This window comes from Cervus canadensis, chromosome 7 (genome assembly GCF_019320065.1).
Source record: "Cervus canadensis isolate Bull #8, Minnesota chromosome 7, ASM1932006v1, whole genome shotgun sequence".
NCBI classification, from domain to species: Eukaryota; Metazoa; Chordata; class Mammalia; order Artiodactyla; family Cervidae; genus Cervus; species Cervus canadensis.
In genome coordinates, this window is record NC_057392.1 from 14,578,307 (window position 1) to 14,595,881 (window position 17,575).

Here is a 17,575-nt window from a genome sequence, read left to right on the forward strand (position 1 = left end):
GCGACTGAACTGAACTGAAGTCCATATTGCAGTAACAAATCAAACTCTTTGGCACTCTTAACTTTTCCCAAAATACGGACACGACCTTCTTCCTTAAATGGCCTAAATCTACCTCTTCATTTACCTAGAACTCAAATTAGCTGGCCATTTTATACTGAAAATTAAATATTTTTATAGATTTTATAAATATTGCCAATCTGGGGTATTGTTTCATACCATTTATGTATTTATATATAATAAAATTTTCAATTTTAATACTTGTAAAATTCCAGCATGTATTAATTGTAAAGGTGAAAGATGTGATAACCATATTTCACTATTTTGAAATAAAGGTGAAATTTCAAGTTCTTTTTTCCACTCCAGTTTATACCAAAGGATTGTATTTACATAATTAAGAAAAATGTTGAACACTACAAAAAAAAGAATTAGCACTGTAGTTTGCTAATTCACTGAGTAGTTTGCTCATTCACTTGAGTAGTTTGCTCAACTTGAGCTTCAGTGACTCCTTAGAATTTTGGTTAACGTTCTCTAAGGCTTGGCTACTCAAGGTGGTCTGTGGACCAGAATCATCAGTATTACCCTGGGAGCTTAGTAAAAATTCAGACAGGCTCTCCCCAGACCTACTGAATCAGAGTCTTCAATGTAGCTAGATTCTCAGGTGATTAATATGCACATAAGTTTGGGAAACAGTGGTCTAATTTTAAGGCACTAGAGTGGTGTTCATTGGAAGGACTGATGTTGAAGCTGAAACTCCAATACTTTGGCCACCTCATGTGAAGGGTGGACTCATTGGAAAAGACCCTGATTCTGGGAGGGATTGGGGGCAGGAGGAGAAGGGGACAACAGAGGATGAGATGGCTGGATGGCATCACTGACTCGATGGACATGAGTTTGAGTAAACTCCGGGAGTTGGCGATGGACAGGGAGGCCTGGCGTGCTGCGATTCATGGGGTCGCAAAGAGTCAGACACAACAGAGCGACTGAACTGAACTGAACTGAACTGAGAGTGGTGACTTAAAGTAAATGAGGCAGAATCTTACGAAATGAGCATCCTTCTTCTCCCTTCTGGCAGAAGTACAAGAGGGAAAAAAGAAGATAAACTACAACCATAACACATATTTCTGGGTTTGCCAGCTATGAAAGGCACAAAGCAATTGAATTCACAAATATATCAGACACTGACTGATTTTAGAATTAACCTTTTAGAGTTTAAAATTTGATTATTTAGTGGTATAAGTAATTTAACACATCATAAATATTAAATTTAAATGCCTTAAACTTTAGAAAATAACCTGAGATTAATATCCTAGAAGAAGCCTGAAAAAAAGGAAAAACTAGCAAAAGGATAATATGCATTTTTCTTTGTTCCTTCAAAATTTGGACTTGAAAAAAAAAACAAAAAGTGAAAACTTACATTATTCAAAGTGACTTTATGTAAGTTATTAATTATACTTGAGGAGTGATTATTTCAAAAGGTTTAAGTTTAAATATAGTTTTTAAGACTACATTTTGATCTTACTAATTATACTACCAACTCAAATGTTTTCATGTAGAATGCCTACTTAAAAAGATTAAAAAAATAGGGACTTCCCTGAGGTCTAGTGGTTGGGACTCCATGCTTCCACTACAGGGAGCACTATGATCCCACATGCCATGCTGCACGGCCAAAAAAAAGAGGTTCTCAAAAGGAATATTATGTGCACTTTAATATACACCTTTAACATGAAAAGCATAGGTTTCAAATAATTATAAATCTGAATTGGAAGGCTCTAAAGTGTGGTAGTTATAATTAATTTTCATTCATTAATACTTTACAAAAAGAAATACTAAAAAAAAAACATGCGACGGGGGAAGTTAAAGCTTCATTAATATTCTTAAATATTTATTACATTTTTGGGTTGGTCAGTGTGTTTATAGGTATTCAGGAAGTAATATTTTTACATAAAGAAACTCATAATACTTACTTTTTTTTTTACTACATAAAACATTTGAATAGTACCACAAATTAACCTCCCGTTAAATTAAAAAGGGATTAAAGTTAAACATATTGTTTGTTTTACTCTAATTTAGAGCATTTGTGCTAAGGCAATTTTGGGAGTGTGTTTCTATCTTTCACACTTGAAGCAATAGTGTTATAAATCTGGTCAAACACTGGGTTTATTTAGTAATGTAAAATTCAATGATGATTAATTTCTCATAGTCAGCTGTCTACGTATACAAATTTTCATGATATACAGACTGTCAAGAGAGCACTCTAGATTACAAAAAATATTTGTTACCAGATTTTTTTCTGCTAAAATAAAAACTTTAATGGAAGATATAAGAAAAAAATTAGATAAGATTTTATAAAATATAAGATACCAGCAGGCTACAAATTAAGAACAGAAAAAAAAATCTTTAGAAGATAGTAGGTTCTAACATGTGTATGTATAACTGATTCACTTTGCTGCACACCTGAACATAAACACAACATTGTCAATCAACTATACATCAATAAAAACTTCTTTAAAACGACAGTAGGTTCTAGCTATTTATCAAACTATATAAACTTAAACTTGTAAGTATAGCCTTACCAAATTAATGTACCAAAGGAATGTTATTTAGAAAGACTGCATTTCTTTTCTGAAATTCAAAGCATCTCTATGAACTAGAAAAGTCATTTTACAGATGAACATACTAAACTTTTAAATAACTGCAATGACTTACCAACGCAACATAAATATGTTTCAAGACTAGAAAGCTATCCCCATACATCCTGACATTACCATAAACATAAGAATCACAGTACCCTAAAATCTCAAAACCAATATATTAAACATATGTGATATTTGCAACTTTCTGAAATTAGTTTGTAGAATCTTATTTCATAAGTAGGAAAGGTACTTGTAATTTTTTAATTAGATTTTCCCCTAGAGATAGAATTTAGACATTCTCTCTACAAAGCAAAGAAATCATCAAAATAGGAGACGAGCACAGTAACAGCCGACAGATAACGGTTACACACCCACGTTCATTAGTCTCCAGACCATCACGAATTTACTTCAACCAAAGCTCTCTAAGCCTTCATTATTTGTATGCAAACTCCAGAGAAAAGCAGTTTATCAAATTATGATGATTAGGGAAAATGATACTCTTCCCTGTGAAGAAATACATGTCAGTCATTGCAGAGGTAATTTAGGCTTCATTTATTATCTACTACCCAGGACAAGCCTTTGCCAGTACCTAATTACCTGGGGAATCAAATCTGAATAAAATAAAGTATTAGAAGGTAGCCCATATAATGGGCATAATTTAGGTGATCTTAAGCCTAAATTTATCTTTTGCTCCTCAGTAAAGCACAGTGACTCAGACAGATGATATGCTTTTTCCTAGTGCAGAAATACAATTTGTATATCCTGAAAATATCTTTATTTATCTATCCATAAAGAAAGTTTCTTTTTATTTGCCTCTGTCTTGCTTAGATTATATATATCACAAGTTTACAAACTTTTCCAGTGCCTACATTTCAGCTTGTATTTCATCAGGAAACATTTGAGAGGATGTTTTTACTTTATAGGTTTACAACTGGAAATTCACTGTTGCTCAAGTTAGTAATAGTGGGCTTGTAGAGAGCAATTCCAAACACAATGAGTATGTGCCCGCTGGCTATAATAATCAACATGCTGTACCTCTTGTTCTTTCCCTATATTTGATCACACACTATTCTATCTATTGTCCATGGCCTCAGGCAACAGACTACAAAGGAGTACTGGGAAGAAAAGAAATATACCAGCAAATTAGTCCTTTCTTCTCACCCCTCCCAAAAGGTCAAAACAGTTCAATGGCTCACCTACAATAATCCTTTGAAGTTTTCTTACTAGAATGAAACATGAGTTTTAAGAGAGCTTCTGATTTAGTGGAAGGATGGGAGCAACAAGCAACAGTCACAGAATTTCCAAAGAGTTAATAACAATTCAGTGAAGATTACACATCAACTGATGTTCCCCTAAGTTTTCTCAGTTTTTAGATGATTTTTTTAATTGCAAGGGAACAGGTTTAAACACAGGAAATAAAATATAGGCCAGTCCATTATTTACATGTTCTTCATCTTGGCCATAAGGTCTTCCAAGCTTTCACCAGAATCTTCTACTGTTACTTCAGGTACAGAATCTTCTTGCTGTCAATAAATGAGGGAAACATGGTGAAAAAATAATCAAAGTTCTTGATGCTTAGGAACATATCAGTATGCTATAGTCATGTTAAAAAAAACTTACAAAGTAAACCTTCTTTAATAAATATGCCTTCTAATTTTTAGGAGAGATAAAGTCCTTTATTTTCTCCATCAGTCATTTGACTTACAAGGCAGTAATTTCAGTGTTCTTGAGCTCTCTACTGAACTGATATTTTTAAATGGTATCATGGCTAAACTATCAATATACAGAAAAAGTAGTCATTTAATCAAAATCTATTTCACCAATCCATCAGTGAATGAACAAAACTATTTTATATCTATATTTTCAAATAGTTTAAAATGTGCTGTGCATATTTACATGTTAACACCGAATACCTCTCTCTCTCACAAATCTTAATGCCTAGAAGGTAAAATATCTAAAATAAGAAACACTGGCATTATAAAATAGGTTGAAGATGGAAGAATATAAATAGACATTTTCTCTTATGTCTTCTTATGGTAAATCAGATTTTAGATGTACCTTTTGAGGAACTGTATATGCCACTGTAATTCCTTTAGGTAAGTTAGGGATTGGACCTGAAAAATTTTTCAGTTCCTCTTCTGAAATCTCAGATACCAACTCAATACCTGTAAAGTTAAACTTAATCTTAAAACCACTTTCAAGGAACTTAATGAGCAATAATCATTCAAAACTTGTATAATCTTAATTATAATTAGATTCCCTCCCATAAAAGAAGGTTTTTTGCTGCCATTTCAATTTATAAAACAATTCCTACCCCACTCATTGTCTTCATGTATTATCTCTCCTTCTTCTTGAATAACCTCCTGTTTGGGCAGTGCTGCTACCTTTTTCTGTAGAAATCAAACAGTTTCAGTGTTTCTACTCATTCTCAGTTCTCTGAAGCATCATACAGAATTGATCAGAATCAAGAATTCAGACAGACTTTTTCTAAGGTCTACATACAGAGACCTTACGGAATACATAAAAAGACCCTGCAGATATGTACCACTAATCATCAGGGAAATGTGAATGAAAACCACAATGAGATAACACTTGTGAGAATGACTACCATCAAAAAGAAAACAAATAACAAATGTGAGCAGGGATGTGGAAAAAAGGGAAACCCTGTGCACCGTTAGCATGATTATAAACTGGTGCAATCACTGGAAAACAGTCTGGAGGTGTCTCAAAAAATTAAAAACACAACTACCATGTAATCTAGCAATTTCACTTCTGGGTTTTTATTTTTTTTTTTATGAAAACAAAAACACTCAAAAGATATAATATCAAAAGATATTAATAATCCAATGTTCATTGCAGCATTATTTATAGCAGCCAAAACATGAAAGCAACCTAAGTGTCTATCAACAGATAACTGGATAAAGAAGGTGTGGTACCTATATACAATGGAATATGACTCAGCCATAAAAAAATTTACTATTGCAACATGGATGGAACTACAAGGCATTATGCTAAATGAAATAAGTCAGACAACCAAAGATAAATACCATATAATCTCACTTAAATAAAGGATCTAAAAACAAAAGGAAAACACTCACAGATACAGAGAACAAATAATGTTGCCATCGGAGAGGTAGGGGTGCAAAATAAGTGAAGTGAACAAAAAGGTCTAAACCTATAATTATATAATAAGTCACAGAAATACAATTTACAGTACAGGGAATGTAGTCAATAATATTTTAATAACTTTGTATAGGAAGAGATAATAACTAGACTTAGCATGGTGATCATTTGACAATGTATGCAAATGTCAAATCATTACATGGTACACCTGAAACTAGCATAATACTGTATGTCAACCATATTTTAGCTTAAAAAATTAAAATTTAAAAACAGAATTCAGACAGGCTTTTTATCTTACAAAAAACAAGAAAGGACTTTGAACAAAATTTTCATTTTTAAAGCATGGTGAATAAATTAGAACTTAAAAAATCCAGAATCCATTTACCTTGTATTCCAAATCTAAATAATTATTTCTTTTTTTTAAGTTTTTGTCCTATGCAATATGATCTCTCATGCATTGTGACACATTGACATATACCTTGTATTCCTTCTGCTGCTTCCTACAGTTTCTGTCATCACACTGAGGATTTGGCTTCATGGACATAGTAGGGAAAAAATCCTGCATTGCATTGTATCCAAGGTAAAAACTAACAGTACCAAAATTTAACAGAAACCTAGAAAAACAAAGCAGACTTAAATAAAGAAACAAAACAATAAAAATATCAGAAAAAACTGATACTTTAAAAAAAATTATTTTGAAGGTAATGATTTTTGTAACAAGAACCCAGAAAACAATTTTTTTATCTTGTTTATAGGGCCTGGCTTATAGTAGATTTTCTTGAATTAAACAACAGAATGCACTATTATTTTTTGAACCTGTAATAAAGATAAAATGCTGCCAATTAAACAATGACATGTCAACACCATTAAGAAGCATATTAATTTCACAGAAGTTCAAATGTGAGATATCAAAGATATCTTAAAACCATCTTGATGAGATATGGTTCTAAATCTCATTTTTAAAAGCTTTTTATATATGACACTGCAAAGTTTGCTATCTTAAATTTGTATTAAATCTCAATAAAATTTTACAGAAGTATTCACTCATGTAATAATCACTACCAGATCAAAATGCAGTTGGCCGTCCATACCTATGGGGGATTGATTCCATAACACCCCCACCCCAGGGTACCAAAATTAAGTCCTGCATAATATTTGCAGATAACCTGTGCACATCCTCCCATAACTTTAAATCATCCTGATGGCTCACACAGTAAAGAATCTGCCTACAATGCAGGACACCAGGGTTCAACTCCTTGGTCAGGAAGATTTTCTGGAGAAGGGAATGGCTACCCACTTCAGTACTCTTGCCTGGAGAAATCCATGGACAGAAGCAGGCTATAGTCCATAGAGTCACAAAGAGGCTGACATGACTGAGCAACTAAGCACTGAGCACTTTCACTTAGATTACTTACAATACCTAATATAATGTAAACGCTATGTAAAAAGAAAGTGAAAGTGAAGTCACACAGTCATGTCTGACTCTTTGTGACCCCATGGACTGTAACCTACCAGGTTCCTCCGTCCATGGGATTTTCCAGGCAAGAATACTGGAGTGGGTTGCCATTTAAATAGTTCTAAATATAATGCAAATACTATATAAACAGTTAACAGCTTGTGGCAATTCACATTTTGCTGTTTGGAACTTTATGGATTTTTTTTGGATCCACAACTGGTTGATTCTGCAGATGCAGAACCCAAGGAAATAAGGACCAGCTGTATAGTGCATTTCCAATATGCCACAAAGTGCCCTTGCTCCCTTACATTTAAATCTGATTCCTTCTTTTTTTAAAGTTTTTATTTATTCATTTATTTTTGGCTACCCTGGGTCTTCGTTGCTGCACACCGGCTTTTCTCCAGTTCAGTGTGCAGGCTTCTTATTGCAGTGGCTTCTCTTGTTGCGGTACATGGGCCCTAGAGCACTCAGACTTCAGTAGTTGGGGCATGTAAGCCCAGTAGTTGAGGCATGTGGGGCCTAGAGTGCAGGCTAAGTAGTTTTGGCACATGGGCTCAGTTGCCTCTTGGCTTCCCAGAGCAGGAATTGAACCTGTGTCCCCTGCATTAGCAAGGGTATTCTTAACCACTGGACCACTGGGGAAGTCCCTGATTCCTTTTAGAAGCTTCTAAGTTGAGGAAAAATCATGTACAAACATAAACAACAAAAGGAAAAAAATTGAAAAAATGCATAGTCTCAACATACAACAAAGACAGACAAAAAAACCAAACAGAGAATAAGATGTCAGAGCAGAAGGTGGACATGGACTACATCTCTCTCCAAGGATGCATCAGGAATATATTTTCAGACACACAAGTGCGTGCACACCAGCTGAGAGCAGACAGGAGTACCAGACCAGCAGAAAAGAATATACAGAACCATGCAAAACTTGGCAGGATGAAGGAAATAGGGGGGAAAACAGGAGTGGTACTAGGACTGGACCTGCCCTCGGAGGGTGGGGGAACTGAAGCAGGGTTCTGATCTCCACATCAGGGCAATTTTCTGAGTCAGAGGAGAAATATTTAAGGCTCAGAGTGAAACAGCTGATCTGTGGCAACCTAAATGCAATGAGAATCAGAAGTCCTTGCCACAGCCATATGTACCCCAGACAGGGAAGCAGGTCCCCTAGAAGGTGCAGCAGCTGGGAGCTGGAGCTTAGGGATTGTGGAGCAATCCCCAGGTGAGGGCTGTTGTTCACTGCAGAGAGATGGACCAAGGGGATGTGAGGGAGGAGACTGTGGTGGGAAATGATGGTGGAGGAAAGCCAGGCAGCCATGGAAGCAAGTCAATACTGCTAAGTCAAACAAGGGGGTGTAGCCATCACCACAGACTCTCTCTCCACACATGCCAACATGAGCAGCTGAACAACAGAGAGAATGGCCTATCAAGCACCTGACACACCCAACTACAGACCAGGACCCCACCCAGGGCACTCCTTCAAGTGCCTGATGCGTGGAACTACAGAGTAGGACCCCACCCAGGGTGCCTGTTTAACTGCCTGACACGCTAATCTACAGAGTAGGACCCCAGCCAGGGGGGGGCCTTCTATGTGCCTGACACGCTGAACAATAAAGAAAAACCTCAAAAGGGAGCCTTCTAAGGGTCTGAACAGGTGGAGCTATGGAGAAAGACTAGCCAAAGAGGCTTCTAATTGCCAGCTACCAGAGGCTCAAAAAAAGACTCTGATAGGGCCATAACTCCTGCGGCCGAGGTAGTCCGTGTCCCTGCAGACTTGGCACTGCCAGGGACCCAGCGACCCAAGCAGCTGTGCCACCTTCACGCTCAACCTTCATTGAGGGAGAGCTGCCACATAAAAAAAAAAAAAAGTCTTCCCATCTATGCACGTGGGGTTGCTTCCCATTGTGTCCAATTCGTTGTGACCTTGTGGACTGTGGCCTGCCAGACTTCTCTGTCAGGGGGGCATTCCCCAGGCAAGAATACTGGAGTGTACTGGCCATTACTGGTGTCCATACCCTTCTAAAGCACTATATTCCCTGCTGCCCCAGCCGCCAACCCCTCTGAGTACCTAGTGCTGCCAGAAACCCTGTGACCCAAGCAGCTGCACCACCTCCACAACTGGCCCTCACTGAGGCAGACCCAAGTCCTCCAGGCTCAGAAGCAAACCCCACTGGATGACCCACATGCAGAGGTGGAAGTAAAACCACAGATGAAACCCAGGGGCAGTATGGCTAAGGAAGAAGACCCAAAACCTTCCCACCAGCTGTACAAACTGCAGATTAAATCCACACGATCAACTAGGCAGACTTTGTGTCTATGGAATATATAAAAGGACATTGAGAGCTCCCACAAAAGAAAACATACTAATTCTGATAGCTGTGGACAAAGGAGGCAAGAATACACAGAAGACCAGATTAGAATCTGAGCTGCCCCAACAGCAGGTCCAGAGACCAGCAGCGTTGGAAGGTACCCTAGGGGGGTGAGGTGGACTGTGACTCCCAGTGAGGGAAAGGACCCTGACAGAAGTGATTCAAGAAAAACATTTATTATTCTTATGTTTTGACTTCTTCTGTAGTTTCTTTTGGATTTTTCTTTTTTTCTTCCCACCTCTGCTGCACTTGTTGATTTTAATGGCACTATGAAATCTAATTAAGCTTTTGACTTTTTTTTTTTCAGTCACACTTTTTGTTGTTATAAACCTCTGCCTCTATGTTGGGCTTTTGCAGTTCTGTGGAGTTTTCCTTTTTTCTTCCTTTCCTCTACCGTTTTTTCTTTTCTAATTTTAATTTTTAACTTTTGAAAACATATTATTTTTTCTACATTTATTCCTTTCTTTGCTTTTCCTACTGTTCTATTCCTCTTACAGTTAATCTTTAGTGTATATAAATCTTCTTTCTAAAGCTCTATTTAACTTTTCATATCTATTCATTTTTTCGTTTCTTTTTTTCCTTTCCTCGGAACATATTTGCTAGTTTTGTTTTCATTGCTTTATTCCTCACTAGGCACCTTACTTTAGTTTTGTTTTCCAGTTTGTGTTTTAGTTAGTTTTGTTCTTAACTGGTAGATATAACTTTTGGATTGCTCTGTTCACCATGTCAATCTACTGTACTTTATTTCTGTTTGACTGTTTTGATTTTGCTTATGGATGTATATGCATATGTGTATATTACATTGTTTTCATTATTATTTGCCTGATTTTGTGACTGCCATTTGTCTGGGGTTCATCTTTGGTTGCTCATTTTTGGCTATTTATTGCAATCTCACACATACTGCCATAACAAACCACTTGTGGAACCTTTGTTCCTGACCAGAGATCAAGCCCTGAGCCTTTGGAGTGGGAGCACTGACTCCAAGACCCTAGACTACCAGAGAACTAAGTATCAAATTAGTGAGTATCAAATAGTGAGAACTCACACAAAGGAAACCACTTGAATATAAGACCAGGTATCACCTAACCACCAGTAGCACCCTGTGCAGGATGCCTCATTCAAGCAACAAACAAAACAAAAATACAAACCCAACTGTCAGCAGACAGGATTACCACCTACTCAACCTTGCTGATCAGAAGAAACACACCCACAAAAATCAGCACAAGTCTCACCCCATATGAAGCCTACACAAACCACTGGACCAAGGGCAGAAACCAAACAGAAGAAAGAATTGAATCTTCAAGCCTGGGAAAAGGAGACCTCAAACACAGTAAATTAAAACTAAATAATAATGTAAAGGTAGAGAAATACTGCACAAAAGAGGGAACAAGCTAGAAACAGTTCAGTTCAGTTCAGTCGCTCAGTCGTGTCTGACTCTTTGCGACCCCATGAATCGCAGCACGCCAGGCCTCCCTATCCATCACCAGCTCCTGGAGTTTACTCAGACTCATGCCCATCGAGTCAGTGATGCCATCCAGCCATCTCATCCTCTGTCGTCTCATTCTCCTCCTGCCCCCAATCCCTCCCAGCATCAGGGTCTTTTCCAATGAGTCAACCCTTCACATGAGGTGGCCAAAGTATTGGTGTTTCAGCTTCAGCATCAGTCCTTCCAATGAACACCCAGGACTGATCTCCCTTAGGATGGACCGGTTGGATCTCCTTGCAGTCCAAGGGACTCTCAAGAGTCTTCTCCAACACCACAGTTCAAAAGCATCAATTCTTCGGCACTCAGCTTTCTTCACAGTCCAACTCTCACATCTATACATGACCACTGGAAAAACCATAGCCTTGACCAGACGGACCTTTGTTGGCAAAGTAATGTCTCTGCTTTTTAATATGCTATCTAGGTTGGTCATAACTTTCCTTCCAAGGAGTAAGCATCTTTTAATTTCATGGCTGCAGTCACCATCTGCAGTGAGAAGCGCGCTGGCTGCGACAGATGGCACAGAAGCGCGCCGGCTGCGACGGACCATGCAGAAGCGTGGCCGTGAGGAGCTACCCCTCACCCAAGGTCAGGAGCGGCGGCCCAGAGGAGCTTCCCCACCTCCGAGGTCAAGGCAGTGGTCGAGAGGAGCTACCACGCCAGAGGTCAGGGGCGGCGGCCTAGAAGACCTACCACAGGCCTTAGGTCAGGGGCAGTGGCGGAGAGGAGCAACCCCACCTCCAAGGAGCGGCTGCTGTGGGGGTGCAGGAGGGCTGAGAGGAGCTACTCCATGTTCAAGGTCAGGAGGGGCAGCTGTGAGAAGATACCCTTCGTCCAAGGTAAGGAGCAGCGGCTGCGCTTTGCTGAAGCTAGAAACACATAAGTCCAAATAAATGAAGAGGAAATAGGCAAATTACCTGAAAAAGAATTCAGAATAATGATAGTAAAGATGATCAAAAACCTTGAAAACAGAATGGAGAAAATCTAAGAATCAATTAACAAAGACCTAGAAGAATTAAAGAACAAACATACAGAGACAAATAACACAATTACTGAAATTAAAAATACTCTAGAAGGAATCAATATCAGAATAAAGCAGAAGAACAAATCACTGAGCTGGAAGATAAAATGGTGGAAATAACTTCTGAAGAGAAGAATAAAGTAAAAAGAATGCAAAGAACTGAGAAAAGTCTCAGAGACCTCAGGGAAAATATCAAACATACCAACACTGAACTATAGGGGTCCCAGAAGAAGAAGAGAAAAGGAAACGGTTTAAGAAGATTTTTGAAGAGATTATAGTTGAAAATTCCCCCAACATGGAAAACAAAGTTGTCAATCAAGTCCAAGAGTGGCAAAGAGTTCCATACAGGATAAACCCAAGGAGAAACACGCCAAGACACACACTAATCAAAGTAACAAAGATTAAATACAAAGAAAGAATATTAAAAGCAGCAAGGGAAAAGCAACAAGTTACATACAAGGGAAACCCCATATTTTTAACAGCTGATCTTTCATCAGAAACTCTGCAGGCCAGAAGGGAATGGAAGGATTATATTTAAAGTACTGAAAGGGAAAAATCTACAACCAAGTTTACTCTACCCGGCAAGGATCTCATTCAAAATTGATGGAAAAATCAAAAGCTTTTCAGACAAGCAAAAGTTAAGAGAATCAGTACCACCAAACCAGCTTTATGACAAATGTTAAAGGGACTTACATAGTCAAGAAATACAAGAGGAGAAAAAGATCTACAAAATCAAACTCCAAGCAATTAAGAAAATGGCAATAGAAACATATAAATCAATAATTACTTTAAATGTAAATGGATTAAATGCTCCAACCGAAAGACACAAATTGGCTGAATGGATACAAAAATAAGACCCATATATATGCTGTCTACAAGAAACCCACTTTGGACTTAAAAACACATATAGAATGAAACTGAGAAGGTAGAAAAATATATTCCATGCAAGTAGAAAGCAAAAGAAAGCTGGAGTAGCAATCCTCATATCAGACAAAATAGGCCTTCAAGTGAAGAATATTACAAGAGATAAGAAGGACACTACGTAATGATCAAGGGATCAATCCAAGAGGAAGACACAACAATTGTAAATATCTATGCACCCAACATAGGAGCACCTCAGTACATAAGACAAACACTTACAGACAGAAAAGGAGAAGTGGACAGTAACACAATAATAGTAGGAGAGTTCAACACCCCACTCACACCAATGGACAGATCATCAAAACAGAAAAGTAATAAGGAAATACAAGTCTTAAATGATACATTAGATGGATGGATCTCACTGATATCTTCAGAGCATTCCACCCAAATGCAGAAGAATACATGTTCTTCTCAACTGCACATGGAACATTCTCCATGACAGACCACCTCCTGGATCACAAATCAAACCTCAGTAAATTTAAGAAAACTGAAACTGTATCAAGCATCTTTTCCGACCACAATGCTATGAGACTAGATATCAATACAAGAAAAAGCTGTAAAAGAACACAAAGACATAGAGATTAAACAATACATTTCTTAACAACCAACAGGTTACTGAAGAAATCAAAAGGGAAATCAAAAAATTTCTAGAAACCAATGACAGTGAAAACACGACAACTCAAAAACTATGGGAAGCAGCAAAAGCAGTGCAGAGAGAAGTTTATAGCAATACACTCCTACCTCGAGAAACAAGAAACACAGCAAATAGAAAGCCTAGCTTTACATCTGAAAGAACTGGAAAAAGAACAGAACCCCCCGAAAATTAGCAGAAGGAAAGAAGTCATAAAGATCCAAGCAGAAATAAATGTAAAAGAAATGAAAGAAGCAATAGTAAAGATTAATAAAACTAAAAGATGTTTCTTTCAGAAGATAAACATAATTGACATGCCTTTAGCCAGACCTATCAAGAACAAGAGAGAAGAATCAAATCAACAAAATTAGAAATGAAAAAGGAGAGGTTACAACAGACAATGCAGAAATACAAAGGATCATAAGAGACTATTATGAACAAAAACATGGCAATAAAATGGATAACCTGGAAGAAATGGACAGATTCTTAGAAAAGTTCAATCTTCTGAGACTGATTCAGGAAGAAAATAGAAATTATGAACAACCAAATTACAAGCACTGAAACTGAAGCTGTGAACAAGAATCCCCCAAGAAACAAAAGCCCGGGACCAGATGGTTTCACAGGAGAAGTCTATCAAACATTCAGAAAAGAGCTAATGCCTATCCTTCTAAAACTCCTACAAAAAATTGCAGAGGAAGGAACACTTCCAAATTCATTCTACAAGGCCACCATCACCCTGATACCAAAAATAGACAAAACAACACAAGAAAAAGAAAACTGCAGGCCAATATCACTGATGAACATAGATGCAAAAATCCTCAACAAAATTTTAGCAAACAGAATTCAGCAACATGTTAAAAAGCTCATACACCATGGTCATGTTGGGTTTATTCTAGGGATACAAGGATTCTTCAATATATGCAAATCAATCAATGTGATATACCACATAAGCCAATTGAAAGATAAAAACCATATGATAATCTTAGATGCAGAAAATGCCTTTGACAAAATTCAGCACCCATTTATGATTAAAACTCTTCAAACAATGGGCATAGAAGAAACCTACCTCAACACAGTCAAAGCCATGTATGATACGCCTATAGCAAACATTATTCTTAATAGTGAAAAGCTTAAAGCATTCCCTCTAAGATCAGGAACAAGACAAGGGTGTCCACTTTCACCACTATTATTCAACATCATTTCAGAAGTCCTAGCTATAGCAATCAGAGAAGAAAAAGAAATAAAAGGAATCCGGATCGGAAAAGAAGTAAAGCTCTCAGTTTGCAGATGACATGCTACTATACATGGAAAACCCTAAAGGTAGTATCAGAAAATTAGTAGAGCTAATTAGTGAATTTAGCAAAGTCACAGGATACAAAATCAATACACAGAAATCACTTGCATCTCTATATACTAATAATGAAAAAATTAGAAAAGCCAATTAAGGAATCAATCCCATTTATCACTGCAACAAAAAGAAGAAAATATCTAGGAATAAACTTACCAAACAAAAGAAATGTACACCTAAAATTATAAGATGCTGATGTAAGAAATCAAAGATGACATAAGTAGATGGGGAGTCTTCCATGTTCCTGGGTAGGAAGAATCAATATTGTGAAAATGACTATACTACCAAAAATAATCTACAGATTTAATGTGATCCATATGAATTTACCAATAAAATTTTTCACAGAACTAGAACAAAAAATTTCACAATTCATATTGAAACACAAAAGACCCTGAATAGCCAAAAGATTCTAGAGAAAGAAGAATGGACCTGGAGGAATCAACCTTCATGACCTCAGATTATACTACAAAGCTACAGTCATCAAGACAGTAAGATACTGGCACAAAAACAGAAATATAGACCTATGGAACAAGATAGAAAGCCCAGAAATAAACCCATGAACCTATGGGTACCTTATTTTTGACAAAGGAGGCAAGAATATACAATGGGGCAAAGACAGACTCTTCAATAAATGGTGCTGGGAAAACTGGACAGCTACATGTAAAAGACTGAAATTAGAACACTTCCTAACACCATATACAAAGATAAACTCAAAATGGATTAAAGACCTAAATGTAAGACCAGAAAATAAAACTCTAGAGGAAAACATAGCCACAACATTCGATGACATAAATCAAAGCAAGATCCTCTATGACCCATCTCCTAGAGTAATGGAAATAAAAACAAAAGTAAACAAGTGAGACCTGATTAAACTTAAAAGCTTTTGCATAGCAAAGGAAACTATAAGCAAGGTGAAAAGACAACCCTCAGAATGGGTGAAAGTAGCAAATGAAACAACGGACAAAGGATTAATTTCCAAATATACAAGCAGCTCATACAACTCAGTACCAAAAAACAGCCCAATCAAAAAGTGGGAAAAGACGTAAACAGACATTTCTCGCAAGAAGACATAGAGATGGCTAACAAACACATGAAAAGATGCTCAATGTCACTCATTTTTAGAGAAATGCAAATCAGAACTACAATAAGCTATCACCTCACACCAGTCAGAATGGCCATCATCAAAAAGTCTACAAACAATAAATGCTGGAGAAGGTGTGGAGAAAAGGGAATGCTCTTGCATTGTAGGTGAGAATGTAAATTGACATAGCCACCATGGAAGATGGTATGGAGATTCCCTAAAAAACTAGGAATAAAACCACCATATGCCCAGCAATCTCACTCCTAAGCATATACCCTGAGGAAACCAAAACTGAAAAAGACATATGTATCCCATTGATCACTGCAGCACTATTTAAAATAGCTAGAACATGGAAGCAACCTAGATGTCCATCAACAGACAAATGGATAAAGAATTTGTGGTACATATATGCAATGGAATATTACTCAGCCATAAAAAGGAACACATTTGAGTCAATTCTAACGAGGTGGTTGAACCTACAGCCTATATACAGAGTGAAGTAAATCAGAAAGAGAAAGATAAATACTGTATACTAATGCATATATATGGAATCTAGAAAAACGGTACTGAAGAATTTATTTGCAGGGCAGCAATGGCGAAACAGACATAGAGAACAGACTTACGGACATGCGGAGAGGGGAGGAGAGGGTGAGATGTATGGAAAGAGTAACATGGAAACTTACATTACCATATGTAAAATAGATAGCCAATGGGAATTTGCTGTATGTCTCAGGAAATTCAAACAGGGGCTCTGTATCAACCTAGAGGGGTAGGATGGGGAGGGAGATGGGAGGGAGGTTCAAAACGGAGGGAATATATGTATACCTATGGCTGATTCATATTGAGGTTTGACAGAAAACAACAAAATTCTATAAAGCAATTATCCTTTAATTAAAAAATTAATTTAAAAAAAACTGAGCAGAGGATATAAGAAGACAATTCACAGAAAAATATAAGTGCTCAAGCCTTTGCACAACTGGAAATTAAAATGAGATACCCTTTTTTCACATATCAAATTGACAAAGATAAGAGTTTGATGACTGACATCATATACAAAAATAAAATCAAAATGGAGTAACGATCTAAATCTAAAACCTACATATTTCCTAGAGGGAAACATAAGCAGAACACTCACTGACATAAATTGTAGCAACATTTTTTTGGATCCATCTCCTACAGTAATGGAAATGAAAAGAAAAATAAACAAATTGGACCTAATTAAACTTTTGCACAGGGATGGAAACCATAAACAAAACAGAGGCAAACTATGAACTGGGAGAAAATATTCGCAAACTATGCTACCAATAAGAGATTAATTTCCAAAATATACAAACAGCTCATATAGCTTAATATCAAAAAACAATTCAATCAAAAAATGGGCAGAAGACCTTAACAGACTTTTCTCCAAAAAAGACATACAGATGGCCAACAGGCACATAAAAAGATGCTCAATATAGTCAATCGTTAGAAAAATGCAAATTAAAACTACAATTAGGTATCACCTCACACTGG

At 37.0% G+C, this 17,575-nt stretch overlaps 1 protein-coding gene across 1 annotated transcript in view; it reads right to left on the reverse strand.

The window, feature by feature from the left end:
- Nucleotides 1–2,283: 2,283 nt before the first annotated feature.
- The window catches only part of UBA5 (ubiquitin like modifier activating enzyme 5), a 31,120-nt gene continuing 15,828 nt past the window's right edge, over nt 2,284–17,575 (reverse strand). The window contains exons 9-12 of the mRNA XM_043474399.1: nt 6,235–6,370; nt 4,948–5,023; nt 4,692–4,798; nt 2,284–4,156 (exon numbers count right to left, since the gene is read on the reverse strand). Of these exons, the coding sequence (XP_043330334.1) occupies nt 4,073–4,156; nt 4,692–4,798; nt 4,948–5,023; nt 6,235–6,370 (403 nt within the window). The 3' untranslated portion in view covers nt 2,284–4,072. The remainder of the gene's footprint in view (nt 4,157–4,691; nt 4,799–4,947; nt 5,024–6,234; nt 6,371–17,575) is intronic.